This window comes from Melanaphis sacchari, unplaced genomic scaffold (assembly GCF_002803265.2).
Source record: "Melanaphis sacchari strain LSU unplaced genomic scaffold, SCAv2.0 Contig1_pilon_pilon, whole genome shotgun sequence".
NCBI classification, from domain to species: Eukaryota; Metazoa; Arthropoda; class Insecta; order Hemiptera; family Aphididae; genus Melanaphis; species Melanaphis sacchari.
Window position 1 is genome coordinate 5,802,639 of NW_020270976.1, and position 24,665 is coordinate 5,827,303.

Here is a 24,665-nt window from a genome sequence, read left to right on the forward strand (position 1 = left end):
TTGTCACTGTAGCAGTCATCTTTTAGAGAAAAATAGTATAAAATTGGTATATATTCTAAAAACAAATTATAGGTCAAATTTATACTATTTGTCTATTTTCGTACCTACCTACAAATATTATATAATATTCTATATACGTAGTTAATAATAAATAATTACCTATATGGCTTTAATAAAGTATTATAATTTGAAACTTTATTCTTTTCTCTAGATTGTAGTCTTAAAACGTAGGTAATATTTTTATTTTTTACACTGTTAGAACTCAATAGTACAAACTACAAATACTACAAATGTACAATATTAAAATTTTAAACAGCACCATTTTTGACATTTTCCCTTGGAAATATTTTACATAATATCTTTTTCCGCCATGTCAATATATTGTTCCAATGACCAATACATTGTTCGGTGATTAATTTTTGATAATATTATCTACAACTATGATCCGTGGTGATAACAGTCAACTAGAAATAAAAATAAAACTTTTAAATATTAAGTTGATTAATTGATTTAAGTTATTTAATATTTATATTAATTCAATTTACCATGACAGATTCATAGTTGACATTTTATTTAAAAATTAATTAATTAATAATATACTATGTAATCATTGAAAACATTTATTATGTGCTTTTTAAGTCTTTAGTTTTTGCTCCCGAGTTAAAATATTGGTTATTTTCCATGGACGGTTGTAAAGTAAAATGTACGTTGCTTTGTGGTTCATCCGCAACTTATTCTCAGACTATATTATTTGAAGTAGGTGATATATTTTTATTCATTTTTTCGATGTTACGTTTTATTGCAAATAAAATTAAGAAATTCATTATAATATTTATTAGTGTTTACACTATAATAATAGTTTATAATTATAAAAGAGCATTGCATATTACTTTTACAATATTTATCAATATTGCATGTAAACTGAAAATAGCTGAAAGAGGTATTAGGAAAACGAATAGAACTGAGACCCTCCCCCACATTGTGCCTTTAACTAGGATAATTTGTAGGTCATAGATATCATTTTGGGTTTAGCACCATAGCCCATGTCCCATCTACACCAAAATTAAAAAGGTATATTTTTTCCAATCATCTATTTACAACAAATTTTCCTGTGTTTTACAGTGGTTAATTAACATATAATAATTAATTAAATATACTTTTACTTTTAACAATATAATTGTTATAATAGGTAGGTATAGATTGTTTTAAAATAACTGTCAATAATTCTTTTTTTTTATAATCAAACAAGTTTTTTTTTTAATTATAATCTATAATAGTTATTAGTACCTATACATTTTTTTGAAATCAAATAAATAATTAATAGATTTTATTTAAAAATTATTCAATAAAGTTTTTTTTATCCAAACTTTGAATTTTTTGGATGGTTGGATATGTTGTTAATACTAGCTACTATTGATTTTAATATTTATTTTTTAAAATAATTTTTTAGCAATCTGTTACAATTGATACAATAATAAACAGTATAGAAATACAAGATTAAAGAGATCCACCACTGGAAATATTTTGTCAAATTTTAATATAAACAACCATTTGAAGTCTAAACTAATTTAGTTAATATTTCTATAAATATAAAATATTTGAATACAATTTATAGAATTGTTCATTTAAATGGGTATAAAAGGTTAAATTTGTATTATAATTATTAAAATGTTAAAAATAAAATATTCAATCGGTTATTGTTATCATGTTAAACAGATACAACATAGGTAAGTTTAATGCAAACAGATAGTTGAAAAATGTTTTTTTATTTTTGATGCAGATGGTCAATGCCCAGTTTGTCTATACTTAAAATGTGGTTCATAAACGAAACTAGCATAAGAATAGCGCTTATAAAGATTAAAACCTACCATACTTGAGCAAATCATTTAATAATTATTATATCATATTATAAATATATATTTTATCATCATTTTTTAATAGTTGTGAATATTAATATTATTATTTTTATTTACCATTAATAGAGCGCTGTATACTGGGCTGAATTTGGATATAGAGTGGTTTACATTCAAATATCTCAGATGACATCTCTACCAATTCCTTTAGATGGTGCCAAACCACCTAGCGTGCATGCACTGAATCGTATTACATTCCTGTAATTAATTCTATCAAAGTTTTGATTGATTTCTATTGATTCAAGTTATTATAATACGTTTTAATATTAAATCACATTTATTCATTGTTTATATCTAGAACATTGTCACAGTGGGAAGATCTTGTCAAATACACTTGTTCAATACATGAAAATAGTCCAAATGTGCCACATGTAATTTTAGTATCAGACTTAAATAATTACTATATGCATGAAGACAGTGATCGAACTACAAGATTAGCACACATGCTATGTGCTTGTTTGTGTGATGCCATTTCATATTGTAGTAAAGTACATAATTCTACAACATATTTAACCGTTTCAACACAAGACACTACACTCGAAACAGATAAACTATCTGCAATGTATTTTCCGTCAAACACTTGGGTTAGTAGTGTTGTTGATGATCAAATATTGTTTTGCAAAAAACAGCTTTATTCACACCAACAGCATAGCTGTAGAATAAAATTTATCGAAGTAAACAATAAACTGAGATGCGATTCTGTTAAAGAATTATACATGTGATATATTTTTGTTATTATTTTATTATAATATTGTTCATGTTTTTTAAGTGCTTTGTTTCCTATTTTTCTTTTAAGTATGTATAAATATGTATCATCATACAAATATACAATAAAATAATTTTGTATTAAAACTTTAAATAGTGCAGTTATATCATTTTAGCCCACTTCAAAAGTTCTGATGAAACCTTTTAATATAATCACATTGTTTTTACTATGAAATATAAACTTTTATGATATAAAATCATTGATCTTTAATGGACATTTTTGAATGTACACTTAAACCTCAGATATATTTTGTAAATTCAGTAATGAATATTTCAAAACATAAAATTTACTATTTCATTTTTTTTTTTTTTTTTTTTTTTAACAGCTAAATTTACCTAAAATAAACAGGATTAAAAGCTGATTCAAATTTTAAATTGTAATTTAAAATCTAAAGCCTCTTATGTTTAACGAGTATGTATTAGCTATTAGGTTTATGCTAATAAAGATTATAGTTAAATGTTATAAAATTTATTTTTGTGACTGAAACAATAAATTATAAAACGTTATAATTCAACAAAATATTAAACAATATTACAAAATTAATAAATTCATAAAATTAGTTAGTTAGTCTGTGATCTTATTATTCTAAAAATTACATACAAAATATAGAACCTATAGTATAATATGAAAACATAAATAATACTAAAATATATTTATAATTTTGATTGTCAAGCTAATGATTGTAAATAGCTTAATAATTATTAAGTCAGTTACTTTTCTTCATAAATTAAGTGCATATATCTTGTGTGCGATTAACAATACTGTCACTTAAATAAGTGTTACTTTTTATTAAAATTAACAATACTTAAATATTAGATCTGATTTGATTGATTAGTATACATTTTTATACTTGGTGAAAAGATTATACAGCACTCTTAATGTTGACTTTAAATCCAAATTTACAATGTCTGTATAACAAAAAAAAAAAAATTATTATTATTATTATTGACTTATAGCTAAAAATCATAGACATAATTTTAAGTTTTAACCAATAGCAACAAGTATGTCATAATTAAATGAATAAAAATGAAACAAATGGTATAGTTCCAAGCATTAAGTAAGAAATATTAATAAACATACAAATATATATTATAATAACTTATATTACAAAATTCATATGTAAATAAGATTATTTAAAAATTTACCAAAGAAATTCATCTTTTGTTTACTGTACTGGAAAACAAAATAACAAAGTAAGAATATTTCTGAAAATAGATCTGAATCTTTCACAAATTTAACTTTTTATTCATACTTTTATATTGACTTTAAATCTACCCAAAATTTGATTTTAGAACTTAAAATTTCAAAAATAAAAAAAAAGATTATAAATATTGTTTGATTGAATGAGTAAGATGAAGCTAATGTTATTAATGAACAGTGTTTGATTAAAACATTAAAAACAAACAACACACAATTGATATTTAAAAATGTGGGCAAGTGGGCAACGCTCTACCATAAATAATGTTTGTGTGGGTCAATAATATGGGTGTTAAATTTGAATTCGAATGATTAATTGCTATACCTAAACAATGATGACATTTTTATCACACATTAAAAATGTTAATAATATTAACATTTATTATAAATTTCAAAAATCTGTAGTTATTCGTTTTTGAATTACAAAAAAAATCAAATTTAGATTTGTGTAAAACATTCAACTTAAGTTTATTTCTGTTTTTCTAAATTATAAAAAATTACTAGAAACTTTTATTCCTTAGTAAGAAATTACTTATAAACCTCAAATTATTAACTATATATTTATATTTCTACCAGAAACCACCCTTATTTTTGAAAATGGTAGCATTTTTACTGCCTCAAAAGATGACAACAGAAAGAAAAATAAATAAAATACAGGCATCAAACAAAAATCAAATATTTATCATATGAAATTTTGAAAAGTCCCTCATTAGTTGTTTATAATCTTAAAAGAACATATGAATATATTACTAGCACATAATTTTTTTTTTTTTTTAATTTAGATCCAAAAAAGATTTGTCAACCCTGGACTATAGTAATCTCCTTAAAACTTGACCATTTTCAATGCATTTAATAATTAACAAAAAATGTTTTTATTAAAAAAACAAAAAAATATGTTACCTTCTGGTCTAGCTTTTGGTGCAGCTAGTCCAATTTCTTGCATTAAATCAAATGCCACATTGACATTATGAACTTTTTGTTCAAAATTTTGAGGTGACAAATGAAATGAATATAATGGCACAAAAAACCCTTCAAGTAATCCCATTAATAATGTCAAGTAAACACCATCGTGGAATTGTGTGTCTAAATCTTGAACTTCCATATTAATCTTGTTTAAATGTTTGTTAACAAATGTCACCAAGGACTGAAAAAAATAAATAGTTATTAAAAACAAACTAAAAAATAATAATTTTGTATTTTATACTTTTTTAACAACTTCTAATTTGTCAGGTGCATGATCAAATAATGTATCAAATGCATCACGCTCGCATCTCATACCAAGATCATCATACCTAGATGTGATCTCTTCAATTACAGTTCGATTCTTCAGCACTCCATCACGCTTCTATAAAAATATTATTTATAGTTTAGAAGAAAAAATCATAGAGAAGATTAATAATATTTAAATATTATGTATATTTATTTTCAAAACACCTGCACAATCACTACATTGACAGTGACATTTTCAGGAAGACGAATTGGCGCTCGGAAATGACGGGCTAATGACACCAATAAATGCAAAATGGCTACAAGGTTTTTAGAATGAACACTTTCAACACTCCATTTTTGTTGGGATAATCTATAACCAGTTAGTCCCAAGATCTAGAAAAATATTATTAATTTAAAGAACTTCATAAACTTGAACAAAATAGATTTAAATTTGAACATTTACTTACATTATTTACAGATCCAAGAACAACATACAACTTTTGTTTTTGACCTTCTTCAGATTGAGTTACTTCAGGCACATCCAACTTTTCATTAGTTAATTTTTCTAAAAATCATTATTATTAATCATTTGATATTTTTTTTTAAAGAAAATTATAAATATAAATTCAATTATAACTAGTTGAGTATATTAATTGTGGATAATTACAAACAAATTACATTAATAAATGGATCATATAATACATTTATGAAGAATTCTGTATAATCATGATTGCTTTCAAATAAATAAATATACTTTTTTCTTTTTATTAACTTGTTAGATACTTAAAGAGAAAAAAATATTACCTTAAAGTAATTTAATAAATTAATTAGGCAATCAGATTAGTTATAAAATTCAATTTATTCTTAAAATAAATTAAATTAATACTATTGATTTAATAAAAGACAATGAGCAATAAGAATATTTTAACAGCATGAGTTATCTATCTATCATAAAGTGACACAAAAATTACATTTATTTATTTACCATATAATTTTTGTAAAACTTGTCCATCATAAAGATCTTGTTCTAGATTTTTTACAATGATCCGATGATCAGCTAATACATCATTTACCCAATCGATTAATATGTTCATTAACTCTTGTAATTTAGGATCAGAATAGGATTTTGGTTCCACCATAGTCCGTTCTTCATTTTCCTCTAAAGTATTAAATAACACAAATTATTAAGCCATTCTTTTTTTAAGACATCTGTAAAACTAGTAGGTATAAAAAAATTTAAGTACCAAGAGTATATTCTTCAGGAGGAACATCAGCCATAGCTGGATTGCCTGGTGAGTCAATAGCATATTTACCCTCTTCCTGAACTTCTTGCACTATAATAATGTCAATTATAAATGTCTATTAATTCATACAAATTTAATTATAATTTCAAATAAATATTATTCCACTAATAATGCAACAATTAATTAATGACCAGAGTTCAAAACTTCTAGTATAATTTGTTATTTTAATAACTATTAATTAATATGAATTAAAATTATGTACTTCTGTGGTGTATATAATGTGTACATATATACAAATGTTAGACTAAATTCCTATTTTCTATAAATATAAATGGCTGCTCCAAGTTATATAAATTGTATACACTATGAAGTACAGATTCCTAATCGATTGCTCCTTATTTACTGTGTGGTATGTCACTTACCACCCATCAAGTGATATATTGTCTATAAATAAAAATATTTTGATAATATGCCTTTCTAAAAGTGGATATTGCATTTATTGTATTGTATCCTTCAATAATTTTGAACTATAAAAGCATAACATTACAACAGAGATCATTAGGGCCGATGAAAACTAAAAATAGTATTGTACCTATGAAATATTTAATACGAATGTATAAGTTTTCAATTCAATTGTAAATTAATTATTTTTCTCAAAATATTAAAGTTAAATACCATGTTCTAAAATAAAAATTAAAGCCACTCCCAAAAACTAGAAATTAATTATTTTAATGTAGTATTATATTTTATATTTCATGAAACTATGCAAGCTTTTCAGGATCGATTTTACAGACCGTTCTTGTTTTATAATGTACATATTAAATTTATTCGAGGTATATTTAAAGGAAAACTATTTTATAATTTATTAGTGCTACTATAACACTTGAACACTGATGATGACCATATAAGGTAACGTTAAAGTACTTACCTTCCTTTATTCGCTTTTTACGTCCTAACGTCCCAATTTTGTCCCAAAATGTCGTCTCGTCTTTGCTGTCATCTTTTCTAAAGGAATTTTGAGGTTTAGGCGACTTTGATCTTGGAGTAGTCATTTTAGAATTAAATTTACAAGATTAAAATTTTAAATTGGTGATAAAAATTATATTTCAAAAACTGATAAGAAGTACAAATATCTATCGCTATCTATATCTATAATACATTTATAATACTATTTGATTAGCTTATAAAAATGTTGTCTAATAAAATATTTATTTTACTTTTACTTCATTATTAATGACGAATAACATATGATTGATAACTATTAACTAATAATTTTCGTTGTCATAATAATTATGCCTGTCCTTTCGAATTATATTTATATATTTGTTTTTTTTCTTGTCAATGCCATAAGCCGTAAGGAAAATTAAACAATTTAAAGATATATTACCATCTTTAATGATTGAAAATCCGTTTAAAGAATATTTGGCCAAAACAAAATTCCGGGACTTGAAAAAAATAATGAAGATAATATAACCAAGAGCATTTATTTAAAATTAATTATTAAATCATCATTATGTATTTTTTTTACCATATTAATATTTATGTGACCATTATATTACTTTCAGAAGCATACATACATTTTATTTTATTTTTAGTATTATTAATATTTATGTTACTATATCATATAACTCACTAAAGTATGCATATACATTTAATTTTAAGAATTTCGTATATTTAATAGATATTTTCGATGAACAGATTAACGTTTATAGTTTATAGCCCAAATTCTTACTATTTCCGCGCAAAAAACTCGACAAAGGCTTAAGTTAAATTGTATTATTTAATCTAAATATTGTTCAATAATTTATTCTATTGTTGTATTTTTCAATTAGACATCGATTAATTATTTATATCCTAAGCAATGCTGTGATTTTTATATCGATATTATTTACATAATTATATTCCATTTTTACAGTTCACAACAATCACTTTATTTTATTTATAATATATTATTGGTAACTTTGCCTATATCTGGCATGTCCTTGTAATATTCAGTGAGTTTTCAAAATTTAGAAATTTTCCATTTTCATTCACGTTTTGTCGATCATCCTACGGTGTTACGAACATTCATGACTGAAGTCGATTTGATCGCAGTGGTGTTCTGAAGTGAGATCAATTTCTAAAATTTCCAAAATGTTGATTTTTTAATACAATTTTCATTGTGCAATAATTTTTTAAATATTAAATTGAATGATTTTCGTAAAATGCATAAATTCAATTTTAATTATTGGGAGATTTGGTGTTTGGAGGTTAGTGCAAATGGTTGATGCATGTTTTTTCTTCTTCCATGATTTCGAGTAAAGTACCCGATGTTATTTTTTTTTCTTATCGTTCAGCGGTATTATAAACGTGAAACAAATAAATATAATATACACAATAGTAAAATACAATAATTACAATACCTTAGAATATTTAATATAATATTATTCATGGCAAATAATAATACAGCATGTTTAACTTATATATTATTATAATTTTCCAAAAAAAAAAAAAATATATTTATTGTAATATAGCATATTAATAAATAATAATAATTATATTTCTAGCTTCTTAAAATTTATCTAAATATTTTGATAACTTAAATTCGTATCGTGTATGGTGAATAACAACACAACATTTATGTCGTAATAAATCACTTCAATTCTCAACGAATAATAATTTTGGAATTACAACAAAATAATTAAAACCAATGACTTCTGTTTAAAATTTAAATATCCTATTTTGTCCAAAATTATATTTTTGAAATTTCTTGATTTTTTATTATAACGATTTATGGGGAAAATTTTTTATTCGTTTTATACTTTTTTTACCAAAAAATAAAAATTAATATTATGCCTAAATAAAAAAAAAACTAAAAAATATTAAATGTTTATAAATAAAAATAGCATAAAAGAACTAAAATATTTTCAAAATCATATGAAGTCTATAAATTGCTAATAATAATATTTGGTTAAAAATGAAAATTTCTTTAATTAATATTTTTTGAATTACAAGGAACAAATAGCACATTAAATGACACGTGAAGATAGCGTGTGCCTTTAAAATATTTAAAAGAAATAATTACAACAGTTGATATAAACAGAAATTTAAAGAGCTATATATATTATGTATACCAAATGTCTCTAGGATAAACTAAAAAAAAAAAAACCAGGTGTTCTTGAATATAGTTGGTTCATTATTAATGCTATTGATATAATATATTACTAAACTATAAATAATATATAATCAAATAATAAATAATTTTAATTTTGTTGGAGTTTGAATGGCTATAGACTTTGATAGTTGCTAAATGATAACCCTTAATTGCTTAGTGCTCTACAAAATTATATTGGGTAAGTATGTCAACAATTAAATAAACATTTAACACTTAGGTTCTTATTATCATTATTATTATTATTAGCGTGTGGAACATTTACTTAATATTAATTTACCCAAAAATTAATTATTTAAAGAATAACTTATGAATATTAATTATATTACAATTATAATCAAGTAGGTAATACGTTAATTTAATTAATAAAATTAACTTAATAGCATTTAATGAAGTATCAAATACATAATATAGACAAATTAATTTGAAAAAATATCGCTACCATTAATAACATTATCTTATTGCAAAACCAAATTGTCTAATTTTTGGTTCTTAACAGTGTCTATAGTTTTTACAACTTGTTTTAAAAGAGTGTCTGTTAAGCTTGATATGTCTTGAGCTGCATTTACTTGAATAAAATTATCGTTTGAAAATTTATCATAATTTTTATCCACTTTATGCTGAAATTCAATATTTTCATATCTTTCATCACCAAAACCAGACCGTTTAACCATTTCTCCGGTTGACAATTTTAAAAACAGTACTAAATCTGGTTTAGGTAAACCATTTTCTGGACCACAACACCAATTAAAATCTACACATTGTTTGGCACTTGTAAAAACTACACCAGAATACGAGTATCGATCCACAATTAATGTTACACCAGATTCGATTTGTTTACGAATTTCTGGTTCTAGTTCCCAACGATTAGCAGTGAATAATAAATGTACTGATCGATCTGGTAACTCTATTTTCCTTGATAAATAATCATTGATTAATGAACCAATAGGAGTAGATCGATCTGGGAATGATATTTTTTTTGCTGGTATTTTCATACTATTTAAAGCTTCAACTAATTTTGTACATTGAGTTGTTTTTCCTGATCTATCACAGCCTTCCAAAACAATTAATGCACCTCGCACAGCAGACTTTGTCATTTTGTTAAATTGCCTAGAAAAATTAAACAAACCTATAGTTACATAAATATATTTTTATTAACATGTTAACATAAAATAAATAAGATTAAATAACATATATTTTACATGAAAGGTATATGATTATTTATTTATTTATTTATTTACTATGAATTGAATTATTAATTACCATGTGATAATTATCAAAATACAAGCATTATCTTTTATTATTAAGCTACCACCTTACTCAATAAAAATTCTAATAAAAATAAAATAATCTACTCAAAATTCACATTATTTACAGATATTAAAAAAACTATTTTTTATTAAAACTTAATATTTTAAAATGAACAAGATTTTTGAATAATAAAACTAAATTTAGGTATTTTTAAAATATATTTTACTTTTGATCCAAGTGTTTGGGAAATATATAAGCCTTAGGATACAATGTTTTACCATAAGAAATCATTAATTTAAAAAAAATGTTTAAAAACACATATTCAATCAAGTAAAGAAATTATTAATTTTGTCAAATGTTGATAATAATTTTACCTAAGAGGACGTCACACCTGCATGTGTTATCTCCGTCTTACACACATACTACATAGTAAATTTTGTTTTTCAAGTGTACTTTTAGCTTTGATATTAGAGTGAATTGACCTATTATCAAAATGTTAGTTAAAAACATTATCCATGTTCTCTTGTTGGTTTTTTATGATATTTTATTTTTTAAGTAAGTTATGACTTATGATTTAAGAGTTTGAAAAATATAAATATTTGAAAATGTTCATAACTCATTTAAAAATTAAAATATCGTAAAAAAATCAACAAGAGAACACAGATAATGTTTTTAATTAAAAGTTTGATAATAGGTCAATTATTCACTCTAATATTAAAAATAAAAGCACACTATTGAAACTGGTGAACAAAAATTTACTATCTCGTATGTTTGTAAGACAAAAACAACACATGAGAGTGCAATGTCCTCTTAATAATTAATTTTATCCAACATTATTGGTGTTATTACTTACATATATTGAAAGTTGAAACATATATCAAAATCATATGAAAATTGAAATATTAGTTATGCTAAATAAATTTCTACAATAAACTTAAATGGTTAAGATATCTAATAATTGCTTTTATTGTCTCTATCTTACAAATGTGTAACATGGCTAATTTATGTTAAACTGTTAAAGTTTAGTTTCATAAGTTTTAATATTAGAATAAACTAAACTCTTATAAAATTTTAAAAATGACCATACTTTCTGCTGTTTAAAATTATATTTATTTATTTAATAAATATATATGCCTTTATTTACATGAATAAATATGAACAAATTAGATTTTAAAAAACAATACAAACAAAATAAACTTGAAACTATTAAGTTTCAACAATAGATATTAGAAAAAAGAGATCAGAACTGATGTAAGACACTTAACACTTAGTAGATCCGTTACACATGTAATTGATGGCGAAAATAAAAATAAAAAATGGAATGAAATAGTATGCAAGTAGTTGATAAAATATTACAATTTAAAATATTTATGACTAATAAAAATATAAATGTCAATAAAATACCTGTATATATTATACAATTCGTCATTAAAACTAACAAAACAAGAAATGCTGAAAGTAGATTTTCTATGTTGTAGACTTGCAAAATGAAAACATTATGCGGGTGTGACACTCTCTTAAGAAAAACCTACATGTAATTTCTCAATATCATATACTTAAAATATTGCAAATCTACACTCAATAGCATTTATTATCTAAAATGTTAGAGTAAATTACCAGTTATTAACTTTAAAGGTAATGATATTGGACTAGATAATAAGGCATCTCATATGATTTTATAGATATTTTAATTTTAAAATTTAAATATTAGTAAAAGCGTATGAGATGCTCTTGCTTAGATAATATTTTTACCTTTACATTTAATAATTCACCATGATATTTAATCTAACAACTTAAACCTGATTCTGCTATAGGTACCAATTTAGTATACTATAAGTTTGCTTAATGAAAAAAACGCATGTGAGTTAAGTGTTTTTTCAAGTACTTCATGTTAACATTACCGTGCATTGTATTAGAAAAGAAGTTAATCAATAGTGAAAACAAAATAATATCATGTAAATAATAAATTAATAATTGATGGCATAATAATATTACCAAAATTAATCAACGACGAGACAGTGGAGAGATATCTTTGCAAAGGTTGTCAGAATTCACATAAAACGAAATGACAAACGTCGGTGAAATAGCAATAGGAATACCGTGTAGAAATCGATACGAGTTAAGATAAAATAAATTTGACCGACGTTAATTAAACATTGATCTCTGCTACTCAATTTAGGCGAATACAGACGAATTATAACAACTAACTAGTAACTATAGTAAATTAAAATTAATAACTAATAAGATGCAAGTTGAATACTTGTAGCTTAAAATTGAAACTGAACGACTAGAATGCTGAGCCGCTGAGGGCATCGATGTACTACAAAAAAAATATTTAATATTGTTCTATGTGTGGCTGTGGCATTCAAATTGGCGCGAAATCATTAAAATAATAATAAAGAATGATAATTATTATATAGAACATAATATAGATAACACTACTTATGGTTATGGTGTTTACTGATTTCTAGACTCTGGTTCTGGTATCTATTATAATTTATAAGTTTTTGAGTTTTGGCTACGATTCAAAAGCTTAGATAGTAAATACTAAATAGTAAATACTAAATAATACATATATCGATTGTCGATGTCCTATAAGCGTTATGGTTTATAAGTTATAGCATGAAGTGAGTTTAGTATTTACAAGTATCAGTATAGTGTATCTGTACCGCATAGTCATAGAGAAAATTAAATAATAACGGTACTCGTTGGTATAGACAACCATTAATAATTGATTTAATGATTTGTACAAAATTACTTGTGCGAATTCTGACACGATTGTATTTGTAGTTAGCACAAATGAAGATGACATTAATTAAACGTTCTTACGATTGTTTATGTTAGAATTGTTAGACCAAGTATACACGATAGAAAGCGATTATCGGATTTGCGGAAATAAAACTTAAAAGTGTAAGCTCGCTTGCATAATTAACATTTTGCACCGAACAAATATAATTTTTAACTTTTAGCCACACGTTCACGTCAAATAAAAAAATATTTTGTATTATACTATTATCTAGTATTCCGTATATCATCCAAGCACCGTTGATTTCATTTGTTATTAATCATTTGTCATTATTTACCATTATTTTCAATAATCTAAGGTGTGCTACTCAGTACCCCACAAAAAAAATACCGTGCTAGTTAATATTTTGATAACGGAAGTTTAATTGTTTCAACGAGTCTTCCGATTTTTGAGTCGTACCATTACAAATCCACAACCACCTACTCATTCTACTCCGACAGCCTGCGCTCGGCGGTCTACACTAACAGGGAAATAAGGAATATCAGTATTTCAGTAAGTATTAACTAGTAACTACTAAGTTGCATAAAGTATTAAGGTATAATACATTATACTATTCGGCAATCGGCACTCACCAACACGGAAATACGGAATGGGAAATCCGAAATACGTACTATAATACTATATGGTACTATACTACTATAGTGTCTATAGTCTATAGACTATAATAACAGATGGTACCAGGCACCAGCAGCAGCTGTTGTCGCCTGTCAGGTTTTTTTTTTAACCAACTAGCGACGAGTGTACGAACTACGAGACTACGACTATCGGACAATAACATAATATTATACATTTTATACCTACCATAAACTATAACTTATATATAGCAACAGAATAACAAAATATAACAATACCACAGACGAACGCCCGCCCGCATCCGCCATCCACCCACCACATCAAAAAAGTACACAAAGTACAATCACTTATAATAATCTTTATATATATATATAATATAACCACATAGTGACAAGTCATGGTTTTTGCTTTCGGCGGAGGTCCCGCACCGTCACCGTTAAACAGCTGACCTACGCCGTTGTTCCCGACGTTCCCGTTGTGTGTCGTGTGTGCGCCGTAGCCCCACAACTAATATAGCTGTAGTCTCTACTGTATACCGATACTGCGACTGCGTCCGCTGAGAGTTGGAAGTGTGATAATTTAAAACTAATACTAATATCGTCGTATAATAGAAATTAGAAACTACAACTCGCAGCGCGACTCACTGTCACGTATTGCTTCGTTCGTTTGTCGCACAAGTGATATTAACGTTCCAATTTTGTTTGTGTGAGTAGACTCATTTGCAATACGGTGCTCGTCATTAGCAGTAAGTACTAGCCACAGTAATATTCGCCATGTCCAACTGATCCGTCTGGTGGTTTTTTCGTTTTATCGACGCCACTTCTAATGTCTAGCAACATGGATGACAAAAACGGCATTATAGCCGATTTTCAAGTAATAATAATAATATTTTCTGGTCCATAAGAACAATGGACTCCATCGACCTCCTTCTAACGTTGTTTTGTTGTATTATAGGCCATTACTGGTATTGACAATGCAGGTGAAGCGTTGATGCACTTATCGAATTTTGATTGGGACCTGCTGGTAATTACACAAGCCTTCTATCAAAACATAGTATTTGTATTAGCTTTACTAAGTCATTTTTGAATTTTTTAGGCCGCCGTTCAACATGTCACACCTAAACATACTCAACACTTGCCGTCTGAAGGGCGCAGTACTCAACTAAGCGAACCAACTGTAATGGTTGCAGATGATTTCAGGGGTATGATTGCATCAACATCAAACCAAACTCATCGTTTAATTACCATTGAAATTGAACAAAATGGCCATGTGATTGTCACAGTAACACTCAACGATAGTTCAACAATTGGTAATTTCCTACTTATTTATTTTCATTTTTAAATAAACATATTTAATACTTTGTATTAAAATTTGAAAAATCTTGTAACTTGTATAATTGTTGCTAAATTTGTTTTTAATTTTATTATAATTTTAAAGTTATTTTCATTCTATGTTTAAATTTAGTAACTTCCATTTATTAAAATTATAGGTAAAAAGTTAACAGTTTTAATACTATTATTAGTTCTTTGCTTTAACAAATTACAATACTTTACTCCTTGTATTTTTAATTTTACTCTATACTTGAATTAATCAACTTCTTTAATTTGTACAACTTTGAATTTTTTAAATGAAATTATATCATGTTTAAAATATTACATATTAAACATGTAACCTACTTAATAGTATTACTTTTATTTTAGATGATTTAAAAACATTGATCTATGCTGAAACTGAAATACCATGTTGTCTACAAAACTTTAATGGGTGGCCAAATAATCAACATCCTTCCAATAAAGATACACTCTCCAAACTTAACCTTCCAGATAGATTTAAGCTGAATCTTAACTCTAATGATGGAGATTTAAATCAAGAGTTGAATGGAAGGTATAATATTTATTAAATATTTTTATTATATTATATACTTAATGTCATAATTCTTATTTTACTTTTTAAAAGAGCTAATTTGCGAATGTTCACTCTAAACATAACAATGGAGGCTACAACTTCAAGTGAATATCAAGTTTATAAATTGTCATTTTCGTCTGATCAAACCATTGCATATGTGAAAGAAGTTGTTGCTAAATTGACTAAATTGCCTGTTAGTAATCAACAATGGTTAGGTTGGCCACATTTTGTTACTCCTGCTACTACTTTGGAAGAATCTCATATTAATTTCCCAGTACATGATTTAAAATTGAAGCCATCAAACTCAATACTTAAACATACCAGAAGAAGATACAACACTAGATTAAATGTAAGTATTTTTTTATATTATAAACTATAGACTCTATGGTACTAGTTTACGATTGCCCTGTGCCAAAACTTATCAACAGTTTATTACTTTGCCATTAATTTTTTAATGTTAATTTTATTTTTCTTAAAATTTTAATTAACATTTTAATGTATTTGTAATTTATTATATCAATAAACAGAATAAATAAATTTCATATATTCTCTAAAAAAAAAAAAAAAACGATTAAAAACATCCTAACAAATGTATAATCAATCAATGATTACTGACTTGGTTAAACACATTAAATAAATTGCTTGCATCATTGCCTCACTATAATAATGTCATCACCTTTTTATTCTAGACGTATCCTTATAAAATATAATAAATAATTTGTTTATTTAAATACTTTTAACTTGCTTAAATTGTCTGATGAAAATTTGTGAGTTGATTGATTTTTGGTATCCTAAAAACTGTATGTTTATTAATATCTAAAAACATGCTATGATAGTTGTTTAAAAATTACTTAGCAAACTATTTGATAATCTTACTATTTTTTTAATGTTAGGCATAACAGCACCACTTTATCAAGTTATTTGATGACTACTGTAGTAGTTTGATTAATGATTTTAAATGAATAATATTTTTTTTTTTTATTGAAGCAGTCTGTTGATATGGAAACAAGCGATTCTCCAATGCCTTCATCATCTACTTCTTCTTCATCCACATCATCATCTTCTTCTGAAGAAGATCCATTTGAGGATGCAGCAGAGTCATTAAGTGGTATTGATGATGATGATGTAGATACTATGTTCATGGACACCGAGGCATCTACTCGGATCCGTCCATTAAGTAAGTTTGATTAAAAGGGGAAATTCATAATATCGCAAACTTTCTTGCCATTTAATATATTTTAATATTTTATCATCAATAATTAATTGGATTATAAATTATTTAGTTGCTGAGGATACTGAAGATGAACTTGCTGGTGTCATTCAATTCATTGATGAATTTCAAAACCGTTATGGTGATATGAGACCTCAGTTTTTTTTGGGAACGCTTGATCAAGCTATTAAAATAGCATGTTTTAAACCTGCTAAAGATGTAAGTATCATTATTTTTAATATGATATAAAGATTTTAAATTTAGTACTTAATTAATTATTAACAAATATTTTACTGCATAAAATAATTTCATTTTTTTTTTAAATATTAACTAATATATATAATATTTTAAATGTTTTTATTTTAGAAACGTTTATTAGCTGTGTACTTGCACCATGATCGCAGCGTATTGTCAAATGTATTTTGCACTCAACTATTATGTTTTGAATCAGTTGTGCAGTATCTCAATACAAATTTTTTAGTATGGGGTTGGGATATGACACACCCATCTAACAGAAATAGGTAACTAGTAACTAATTTAAAATAATAATATAAATACAATTTTTTAAACTTTTTTTTTTTTTAGAATATTGCAATCAGCCTCTCTTTCACTGGGTACAATGGCTGAAATAACTTTGAGAGCTATTGACATTAACAGGCTTCCAGCTTTAGTGTTATTTACACGTAATCGGTCAAACACAGAAATATTGTCAGTTATAAATGGTAATACTTCATCAAAGTCTATTCAGTAATTTTTAATTTTAATTTCTAAAATGTCTATTAACAATTTTATAGGAGATTGCAATATAAGTGAATTACTATCAAGCCTTATAAATGCTCAAGAAATGTTTGCTATACAACAGCAAGTGGAAATTAAAGAAGAAGGGGAACGTAATATGCGAGAAATGATTAAAGTAGAACAAGATGAAGCTTATCAACAATCATTGGCTATTGATCGGTATATTTCAACAGCTTATGAGAGAACCCTACACCTGCAATATTATTGTTTGTCTTTTAAATCCGTAATAATAAATTTACATTTAGAAGTTCATGATTAATTTTGTTAATTTTTTAAAAATTATAATAAAATGACCTATTTTGAAACTTGATGGTAAAAACATATCTATTTTCATATGTTAATTATTTATAATAGTTCAATTTTTATTAAGTATAGATTTTTTTTAAATTCACTGTTTTATATGTCTAAATTCTATAAGAAATTGAACTATCATTAAAAATTAACATACACAGATAATGTTCTTACTATGAAGTTTCACAACAAGTCAATTCATTCCAATTTTTAATCTAACAAAGCTAAATGTGAATTACTGAGTATAAATTTGCTGTTACACTTTTAAAAGATGGCAATATTAAATGTGGGTGTAATATCTTTTTAAGAAGACATTGTATCTGTATATATTGTCTTCATATTACATACATACAACATAACAAACTTGTATTCAGCAAAAATCCATTTTGTACTATTAACTTTAATATTTGTCACTTCACCTATTATACATTTAATACAGCAAGTTATGAAAATTTTAAAATTGTAACATTCTATACAGCTATAATATTTCTTAAAGTAAAAATATATGGAATGCTCTAGATAATATTCCTGACTTTAAGTTTAATAAAAGATAAGTTAACATAAATTTAAACACTAACAGCATAAAATGGATTCTACTGAACACAAATTTCTGTCACACATTTGTAAGACTGAAACAACACCTATGAGTACAGTGTTCTCTTAAATTTTATTTTTATTGTTATTATCATGGAACTGTAATTGATAGTAGAAATATTTATTGTTTTTAAACATAAATTTAGTTTATGATATATAGATTTTTGGTTCTGCTTTACAAATTTTAAAATACTATTTATATAACTTTAACAAATAAATCAATATAATTTATAATTTTAGAGCTAAAGAAGAAACAAAAAGAGTACAAGAAATGGAAGAAAAGGCAATTCGATCTCAAATTGAAAGTCAAGAAAGACAAATTGCTGCAGAAAAAGAGGTATATCTGTATTTTAAAATTTATAAATATCATTTTTTTTTTTTTTTTTGTCTAGGCTATTCGCCAACGTATTATTGCATCTCTTCCGGCAGAACCAGAACCTGGTGATCAAGTTGCAAAAATCAGATTCAGACTTCCACTTGGAAAGTTTTTAGAACGACGGTTTCTGGCATCGGATAATTTACAAGTAAACTATTCATTATGTTGTTCATACATAATATTTTTTCATTTCCTTTTATTTTATTATTGACAAATGTAAATTATGTATTTATATGTTTATTTTGACTATCTAGTCAAGAGTCGGCAACCTTTTTGTTGTCAAGGACCAATATATATAATCGTGGGCCGCATAAAATAGCCACAAGTTGCCGACTCCTGATCTAGATTATAAAATCAAAATATTGATAAACTAAAACAATTTAAAATTTAATATCATAACATTCATAACTAAATATTTTTAATTAATGCAAATTAACTTTTTGTGGTACTTACCGGTTATTACAACTAAAAGCGAGACATATTGAATTGATGTTATTATTACTACACACAAATTTTTCGATTTTTTTTAAATTTTATGTAAACTATTTAAGAACAATGGTACAATCAGAATTTGTCGTTCAGACTTAGTTTTTAAGTCATGGCCTTTGTAAGTTACCAACTTGGCGGTTATTTACGAATTCTCGCTTCCACTCTTCTCAGTTGACTGCGCCAATTAAGAATATTGATGTTTTATTTTTTCATTATAAAATATGAGTAATATAAGTATTTATTTTAGTGACTCCCCTCGTCTGCCAACTCTGGCAACCGGTGTAACATCTTTAATTTAAATTATTTTTATTACTTAATTAAGATCTTTTTTTTGACCTTATAATGTGCGCATTTAGATAAAGATTTAATATTAACAAAAAAAAATTTACTTTAAAGCAAGTTAAATGAGTATATTATTAGGATTAATAGCGAAATGTTTTAATACATGGTCCTGATGGTTAAAATTGTGTGTGTTACGATTATGGATTTGTCTTTTAAGTATGCGTTTATTTTTAATTGACCCCAAACTAACAAACCTTTTTAAACCAGAAAAGACCTTGTTAAACTATTGAAAAATATAAAATAAAATAATTAATATTTTAGGTGTTATTTGACTATTTATATATAAATGGCTTTAGTCAAGAAGAGTTTAAAGTAATTTCTAGTTGGCCTAGAAGAGATGTAAGTAAAATTAATTAATTTTTTTTTTTATTAAATATATGATTAATTTTATGGTTTTTACAGTTGACAACACTAGGTGTAACTCAAACTATGAAAGAACTAAATTTGTATCCACAAGAAACATTAACTTTGGAAGAACGATAAGTCTTTGTATGTAAATAATGCATGAATGTATAAATTTATCATAAATAAGGTTTTTTTTTTTTATCGAAAATATAAATAGAATATTGTTTTTATTATTAAAAATTATGATTGTATGCTACATAGATTTTCATTTAAATTAAAATTTATCAAGTGTTATGTTTTATTTAAATTTGGTAAGAGTAAAAAAAAAAAAAAAAACAAAATTTTGACAAAATTTTTGTTTATTACAAAACTATTGATAAGTAAATCTTCAATGTCTTTAATTATTATTTCTTAATTATATACCTAATAGTTAATATATTTCTTCAAAAAGAGTTCATACTATTTACAAAATGTTGTGTTACCGTTGTTTTTTAATGCTTGTTTCAATGTTAGCTGTCCTTTAGACAGTTTTCTTTTTTTCTTGTGCCCAAGACTAAGGGCTGAATTTGATCTTTTCCTTAAATTATAATCTTCAAAATTACTCATAAGTAATTTTTTCTCTAAATCTTTAGCCATTAAAAAATCATTTTGTTGTTGAGTCCACAATTTGTTCAACAATGCTATTTGAGCTATGCAAAATGCACAAGGACTAATATCGGTTGTCAAATTATCCTGTAAACGTCCACAAGTACAAATATCCAAATTATCATCTTCAAATATTTCAGATGCATCAGTAGTTGAAGAGCTTGTAGATGGATCTGAAGGAAAACCTGAAAAAAGTTTCAATCAAACTTTAATTTTACTTTTTTTAAATAATCTTACTTGATAATGATGCATTGAGAGATTGAATCGAGCTTGTTGTACTGGATGAAGATATAGTGCTAGATAAACTACTACAGTCTTGTTTATTATTCCATTGCACTTTAGAATCATTTTCAGTCTTTTTCACTAAACATTTATAAAATATATTATATAGTGAACTAAGAATGTACAACCATTTAACAACTTACAAAATATTTTATCCAAAGGTCCTTTTTTAATTTGATTTTTCTAGAAAAAAGTTTATAAAATAAAATCAATTCATATTTATATTATACATTAAACTTACTTTAGAAGCTGAATGATTTGTACCAATTTTTGTTTCAGTCATTATCTTAAACACAAAAAAATTTGTTTTATATAATTTTTTTTTATGTGTACTGTGTGTTCACCAATTTAGGGAACACTAAGTTGGTGACATAAATACACATTTATAGATACATATAAAAGCCATTTCAATTTTAAGAAATAATATGTTTTTTAAGTTAATTTAAAGTGCATAAAAACCATTTGTAACTTTTTGAATACTTTTACCTATTTTTTTTTTTTTTTTATATATATACATGTGACAAACAAGATCAACATAATATAAGCATAAATGTATTCATTAAATTTCGATTATAACAATTATTTTATAATTATACAATTAATTAAATACATTTTTCAAAGTTTGCTCTGTTATTTTGAAGCATGATTGAAAACATAGACATCCTCTATTGGTTGCTGACATAATTTCATTTTTAGTAAGGTTATTATACGCAGCCAGGATTTTATTTTTAAATTTAAAAAAGTAACTGGTAGATCTTTGTAAACTATTGTTTTAAAATTTTCCCATAAAAAATATTCAAAAAGCAATCAATAATTATTATAAATGACTTTTATTCAGTCAACTTTTAATTTAGAACCATAGTTGATACATCAAAATTTCTTAAAAAATTAGGCTTATCTGAATATGGTGACACTATTGTAACGACTGCCATCTGTCGACATCATACATTATTCTTTAGGTAGAGTACACATTGTTAAAATGCTGAGTGTGAGAAATGACAAGCAGGGCCGACTGCTGACCTAAGGCTTTTAGGCAGCAGTTTAAGATATATAACTATTACCAATATGTATAGAGAGGAGTATGTGACACGGAGTAGAGACAGACGGTAAAGAAGACTCCTCAACAATCCGTACAGCCACCCTCAATCTACACTTATGGCTTGTCAAAATCTACCCAGATCAGTAACCCATATTCTATATATATTAATTACAAATTATCTGTTAAACCTAATATACGTTACATTTATAACACTGTGCTTTATTTAAATAAGGTAACCCCGATCTCTAATATATTAATATTACACACCGAGGGTGAGTCCCCGAGACCTCGTTAACAAAAACATAATTCCATCTGTGTAGCAAACGTAAGGTCCGCCACTACTCGGTGAAGAAGAGAAGATACACTATTTCTAAAAAAAAACATGTTTTATTGCTCATGTGCATACTGATATGATAAACATTTTGAAGTATATCTATAAATATGTATTTATATACCACCAACTTGAAATAAATTCAACTTATTCCAATGTAATCTTAGGTGAGAAACTTAATATTCCTAAATTGGTGAACATATGATATATCTAAATAGTCACCTGATCATGTAATTTTGTAGCCAAATCCAAATCTGATTGGATTAAAATTATTTCTTCTTGATGAAGTTCTTTCATTATCTATCAAAAATATTAATTTGTTAAAGCATGACAGAGATTATACTAAAAAAATCATATTCTCACATTTTCTTGAATTGTTGTTGCAAGTATAGAATCTTCTTGTGTTAATTTTTCATTCAAAGATAATTGAGCTTGATTTCTAATATTTTCTTCTTCCTTATAATTGGAGTAAAAATGCGTTTAAGACATGATAAGTATTAAAAATAATAAATTATCTATTTAATTTACTTGTAATTTTTTAGCAAGCTCCAAACTGTGCAATTCTTTTTCTTTTTGTTCTTTATAAATATTCATTTGCATATCATCAAATTCTTTTTTTATTTCTCCTTCTTTAAGTTCAACCCGACTGAAGCCATGATTGACTATACCTAAACAAAATAAATGTATACAATGCTGTCATTTATTTTAGTCTATCTTAAATACCTAATCTAACTTGTTTACAGATGAGTCATTCTGTACTTCAAAGTTTATGGGAAACAAAAAAAATTTAAACCAATCTGTATCTAAGCTGTTATTTTTATATTTTTTTATTTATTAATGTTTAGATTACAAAGTAATCAGAGAATTTTATATGTAATTTACTTAATTTTATTGGTACATAATCTATATTTTTGAGTTATGAAGAACATAATACTAATACAGTCCCCTCTGCCGCGGAACTGACTTGATTTTCAATTGATGTCTGTGAGTTAAATCGATATAATAACCCCCTTATAATATTTTAGCTCCCTAACTAGCTAGAGGTTGGTCGAATGAGTTATTAATAGTATAATGCATAATAATATGTGAGGATATATCATAGTAATATTTTTCTTGTACAGAAAAGAACATGAAAGTTGAATATTATAGCCTTATTAAGCATTAACTAGGTGTATATTAAATAAAAATTATAAATAATTACGTTCTTCAAGACCATCATCTTCATCATTTAATCTCTTCTGTACTTCTACTGGGTATTGCTGTTGAATAGCTTCCCAAAGATTCACATTAAGCATGGCATCCCAATCATGTTTAAATTTACGAAGCCAATTACTGATACGCCTGCGACACATTGGACACTGATATGCTGTTAAATTCACCATACTTTTGAAACATTCTAGACAGAGTGTATGGCCACATGGCATTGTCACGGGTTTTAAATAAATGCACCTGCATGCTATACAAAATACTTCTTCAAGATCTAATTGTTTTTGTATTTTCTTCTAAAAAATAACAAATTAATATAATTTAAATGTATTAATTAAAAAATTAAAAATTTTCCAATTAAATAAAAAAATTCTTTAAAGGTACTCTTTTATTACTTACGGAATTCATTGTTTGATTTTTTGATTTCATTTCACAATGAAGTCATAAAAATGTACATTAAGTAATAGATCCTTAAATTTATTTCTCAAAATAAAAGATTAAAATATCAAAACATCATAGTAAATTTCTGGCTTAAAATTAATACATATATATAAATTATAATAAATTTTTGGCATTAATAATCATTGATCACGACGAATACAGAATAATACAGAATAAATCTATTAAACCCGTCAGATAATACGGCAAGTCGTCAACAGTTATCAAATATTATTCGTATTTATGGCGGTTAAATCATAAATG

At 25.5% G+C, this 24,665-nt stretch overlaps 5 protein-coding genes across 10 annotated transcripts; 2 read left to right on the forward strand and 3 right to left on the reverse strand.

Annotated features, from left to right (window-relative positions):
• Nucleotides 1-554: 554 nt before the first annotated feature.
• Nucleotides 555-2,704, forward strand: LOC112593231. Its single transcript, XM_025337588.1, has 3 exons — nt 555-756; nt 1,983-2,113; nt 2,212-2,704. Exons 1-3 carry the CDS (start codon nt 682-684, stop codon nt 2,633-2,635), a joined length of 630 nt encoding a protein of 209 aa, XP_025193373.1. The 5' UTR covers nt 555-681; the 3' UTR covers nt 2,636-2,704.
• A 619-nt stretch (nt 2,705-3,323) lies between these two features.
• Nucleotides 3,324-7,461, reverse strand: LOC112593201 (beta-parvin). The gene is made up of 8 exons (XM_025337545.1): nt 7,258-7,461; nt 6,330-6,419; nt 6,071-6,244; nt 5,553-5,650; nt 5,311-5,478; nt 5,081-5,221; nt 4,777-5,020; nt 3,324-3,587 (listed from the first exon to the last, which is right to left on the reverse strand). Exons 1-8 carry the CDS (start codon nt 7,379-7,381, stop codon nt 3,511-3,513), a joined length of 1,116 nt encoding a protein of 371 aa, XP_025193330.1. The 5' UTR covers nt 7,382-7,461; the 3' UTR covers nt 3,324-3,510.
• A 2,403-nt stretch (nt 7,462-9,864) lies between these two features.
• LOC112593097 (thymidylate kinase) lies at nt 9,865-14,360 on the reverse strand. Of its 5 annotated transcripts, none has more exons than XM_025337367.1 (2): nt 14,339-14,360; nt 9,865-10,590 (listed from the first exon to the last, which is right to left on the reverse strand). In XM_025337367.1, the coding sequence occupies exon 2, from the start codon at nt 10,575-10,577 to the stop codon at nt 9,939-9,941; it is 639 nt and encodes a 212-aa protein (XP_025193152.1). In that variant the 5' UTR covers nt 10,578-10,590; nt 14,339-14,360; the 3' UTR covers nt 9,865-9,938. The 5 variants fall into 5 exon arrangements, with proteins under 5 accessions (XP_025193152.1, XP_025193157.1, XP_025193155.1 ...); XM_025337372.1 differs by lacking the exon at nt 14,339-14,360 and adding an exon at nt 14,110-14,277; XM_025337370.1 differs by lacking the exon at nt 14,339-14,360 and adding an exon at nt 12,992-13,097.
• Nucleotides 14,361-14,563: 203 nt separating this feature from the next.
• LOC112593096 (FAS-associated factor 1) lies at nt 14,564-20,670 on the forward strand. Of its 2 annotated transcripts, none has more exons than XM_025337365.1 (14): nt 14,564-14,983; nt 15,065-15,133; nt 15,206-15,419; nt 15,811-15,994; nt 16,067-16,364; nt 17,003-17,192; nt 17,299-17,444; nt 17,592-17,746; nt 17,811-17,947; nt 18,020-18,182; nt 19,149-19,245; nt 19,301-19,432; nt 20,377-20,454; nt 20,518-20,670. In XM_025337365.1, exons 1-14 carry the CDS (start codon nt 14,936-14,938, stop codon nt 20,596-20,598), a joined length of 1,992 nt encoding a protein of 663 aa, XP_025193150.1. In that variant the 5' UTR covers nt 14,564-14,935; the 3' UTR covers nt 20,599-20,670. The 2 variants fall into 2 exon arrangements, with proteins under 2 accessions (XP_025193150.1, XP_025193151.1); XM_025337366.1 differs by having other exon boundaries at nt 17,006-17,192.
• A 109-nt stretch (nt 20,671-20,779) lies between these two features.
• Nucleotides 20,780-24,395, reverse strand: LOC112593174 (E3 ubiquitin-protein ligase rnf168-like). The gene is made up of 9 exons (XM_025337509.1): nt 24,363-24,395; nt 23,959-24,259; nt 23,286-23,425; nt 23,121-23,213; nt 22,980-23,057; nt 21,629-21,673; nt 21,531-21,570; nt 21,343-21,468; nt 20,780-21,290 (listed from the first exon to the last, which is right to left on the reverse strand). Exons 1-9 carry the CDS (start codon nt 24,390-24,392, stop codon nt 20,920-20,922), a joined length of 1,224 nt encoding a protein of 407 aa, XP_025193294.1. The 5' UTR covers nt 24,393-24,395; the 3' UTR covers nt 20,780-20,919.
• Nucleotides 24,396-24,665: the final 270 nt, after the last annotated feature.

Coding starts and splice junctions, on each gene's coding strand:
- LOC112593231 (XM_025337588.1), top strand. CDS start 682: ATGGACGGTTGTAAAGTAAAATGTACGTTGCTTTGTGGTTCATCCGCA. Junction 757..1,982: donor CTCAGACTATATTATTTGAA/GTAGGTGATATA, acceptor TACCATTAATAG/AGCGCTGTATACTGGGCTGA. Junction 2,114..2,211: donor CTGAATCGTATTACATTCCT/GTAATTAATTCT, acceptor GTTTATATCTAG/AACATTGTCACAGTGGGAAG.
- LOC112593201 (XM_025337545.1), bottom strand. CDS start 7,381: ATGACTACTCCAAGATCAAAGTCGCCTAAACCTCAAAATTCCTTTAGA. Junction 5,651..6,070: donor AGTTTTACAAAAATTATATG/GTAAATAAATAA, acceptor AATGATTTTTAG/AAAAATTAACTAATGAAAAG. Junction 5,479..5,552: donor TTCTTGGATCTGTAAATAAT/GTAAGTAAATGT, acceptor ATATTTTTCTAG/ATCTTGGGACTAACTGGTTA.
- LOC112593097 (XM_025337369.1), bottom strand. CDS start 11,022: ATGATTTCTTATGGTAAAACATTGTATCCTAAGGCTTATATATTTCCC. Junction 10,591..10,957: donor CCCAAACACTTGGATCAAAA/GTAAAATATATT, acceptor TAATTTTTCTAG/GCAATTTAACAAAATGACAA.
- LOC112593096 (XM_025337365.1), top strand. CDS start 14,936: ATGTCTAGCAACATGGATGACAAAAACGGCATTATAGCCGATTTTCAA. Junction 14,984..15,064: donor GCATTATAGCCGATTTTCAA/GTAATAATAATA, acceptor GTTGTATTATAG/GCCATTACTGGTATTGACAA. Junction 15,995..16,066: donor AATCAAGAGTTGAATGGAAG/GTATAATATTTA, acceptor ACTTTTTAAAAG/AGCTAATTTGCGAATGTTCA.
- LOC112593174 (XM_025337509.1), bottom strand. CDS start 24,392: ATGAAATCAAAAAATCAAACAATGAATTCC. Junction 24,260..24,362: donor AAAATCAAACAATGAATTCC/GTAAGTAATAAA, acceptor GTTATTTTTTAG/AAGAAAATACAAAAACAATT. Junction 21,674..22,979: donor CTACAAAATTACATGATCAG/GTGACTATTTAG, acceptor TTTGTGTTTAAG/ATAATGACTGAAACAAAAAT.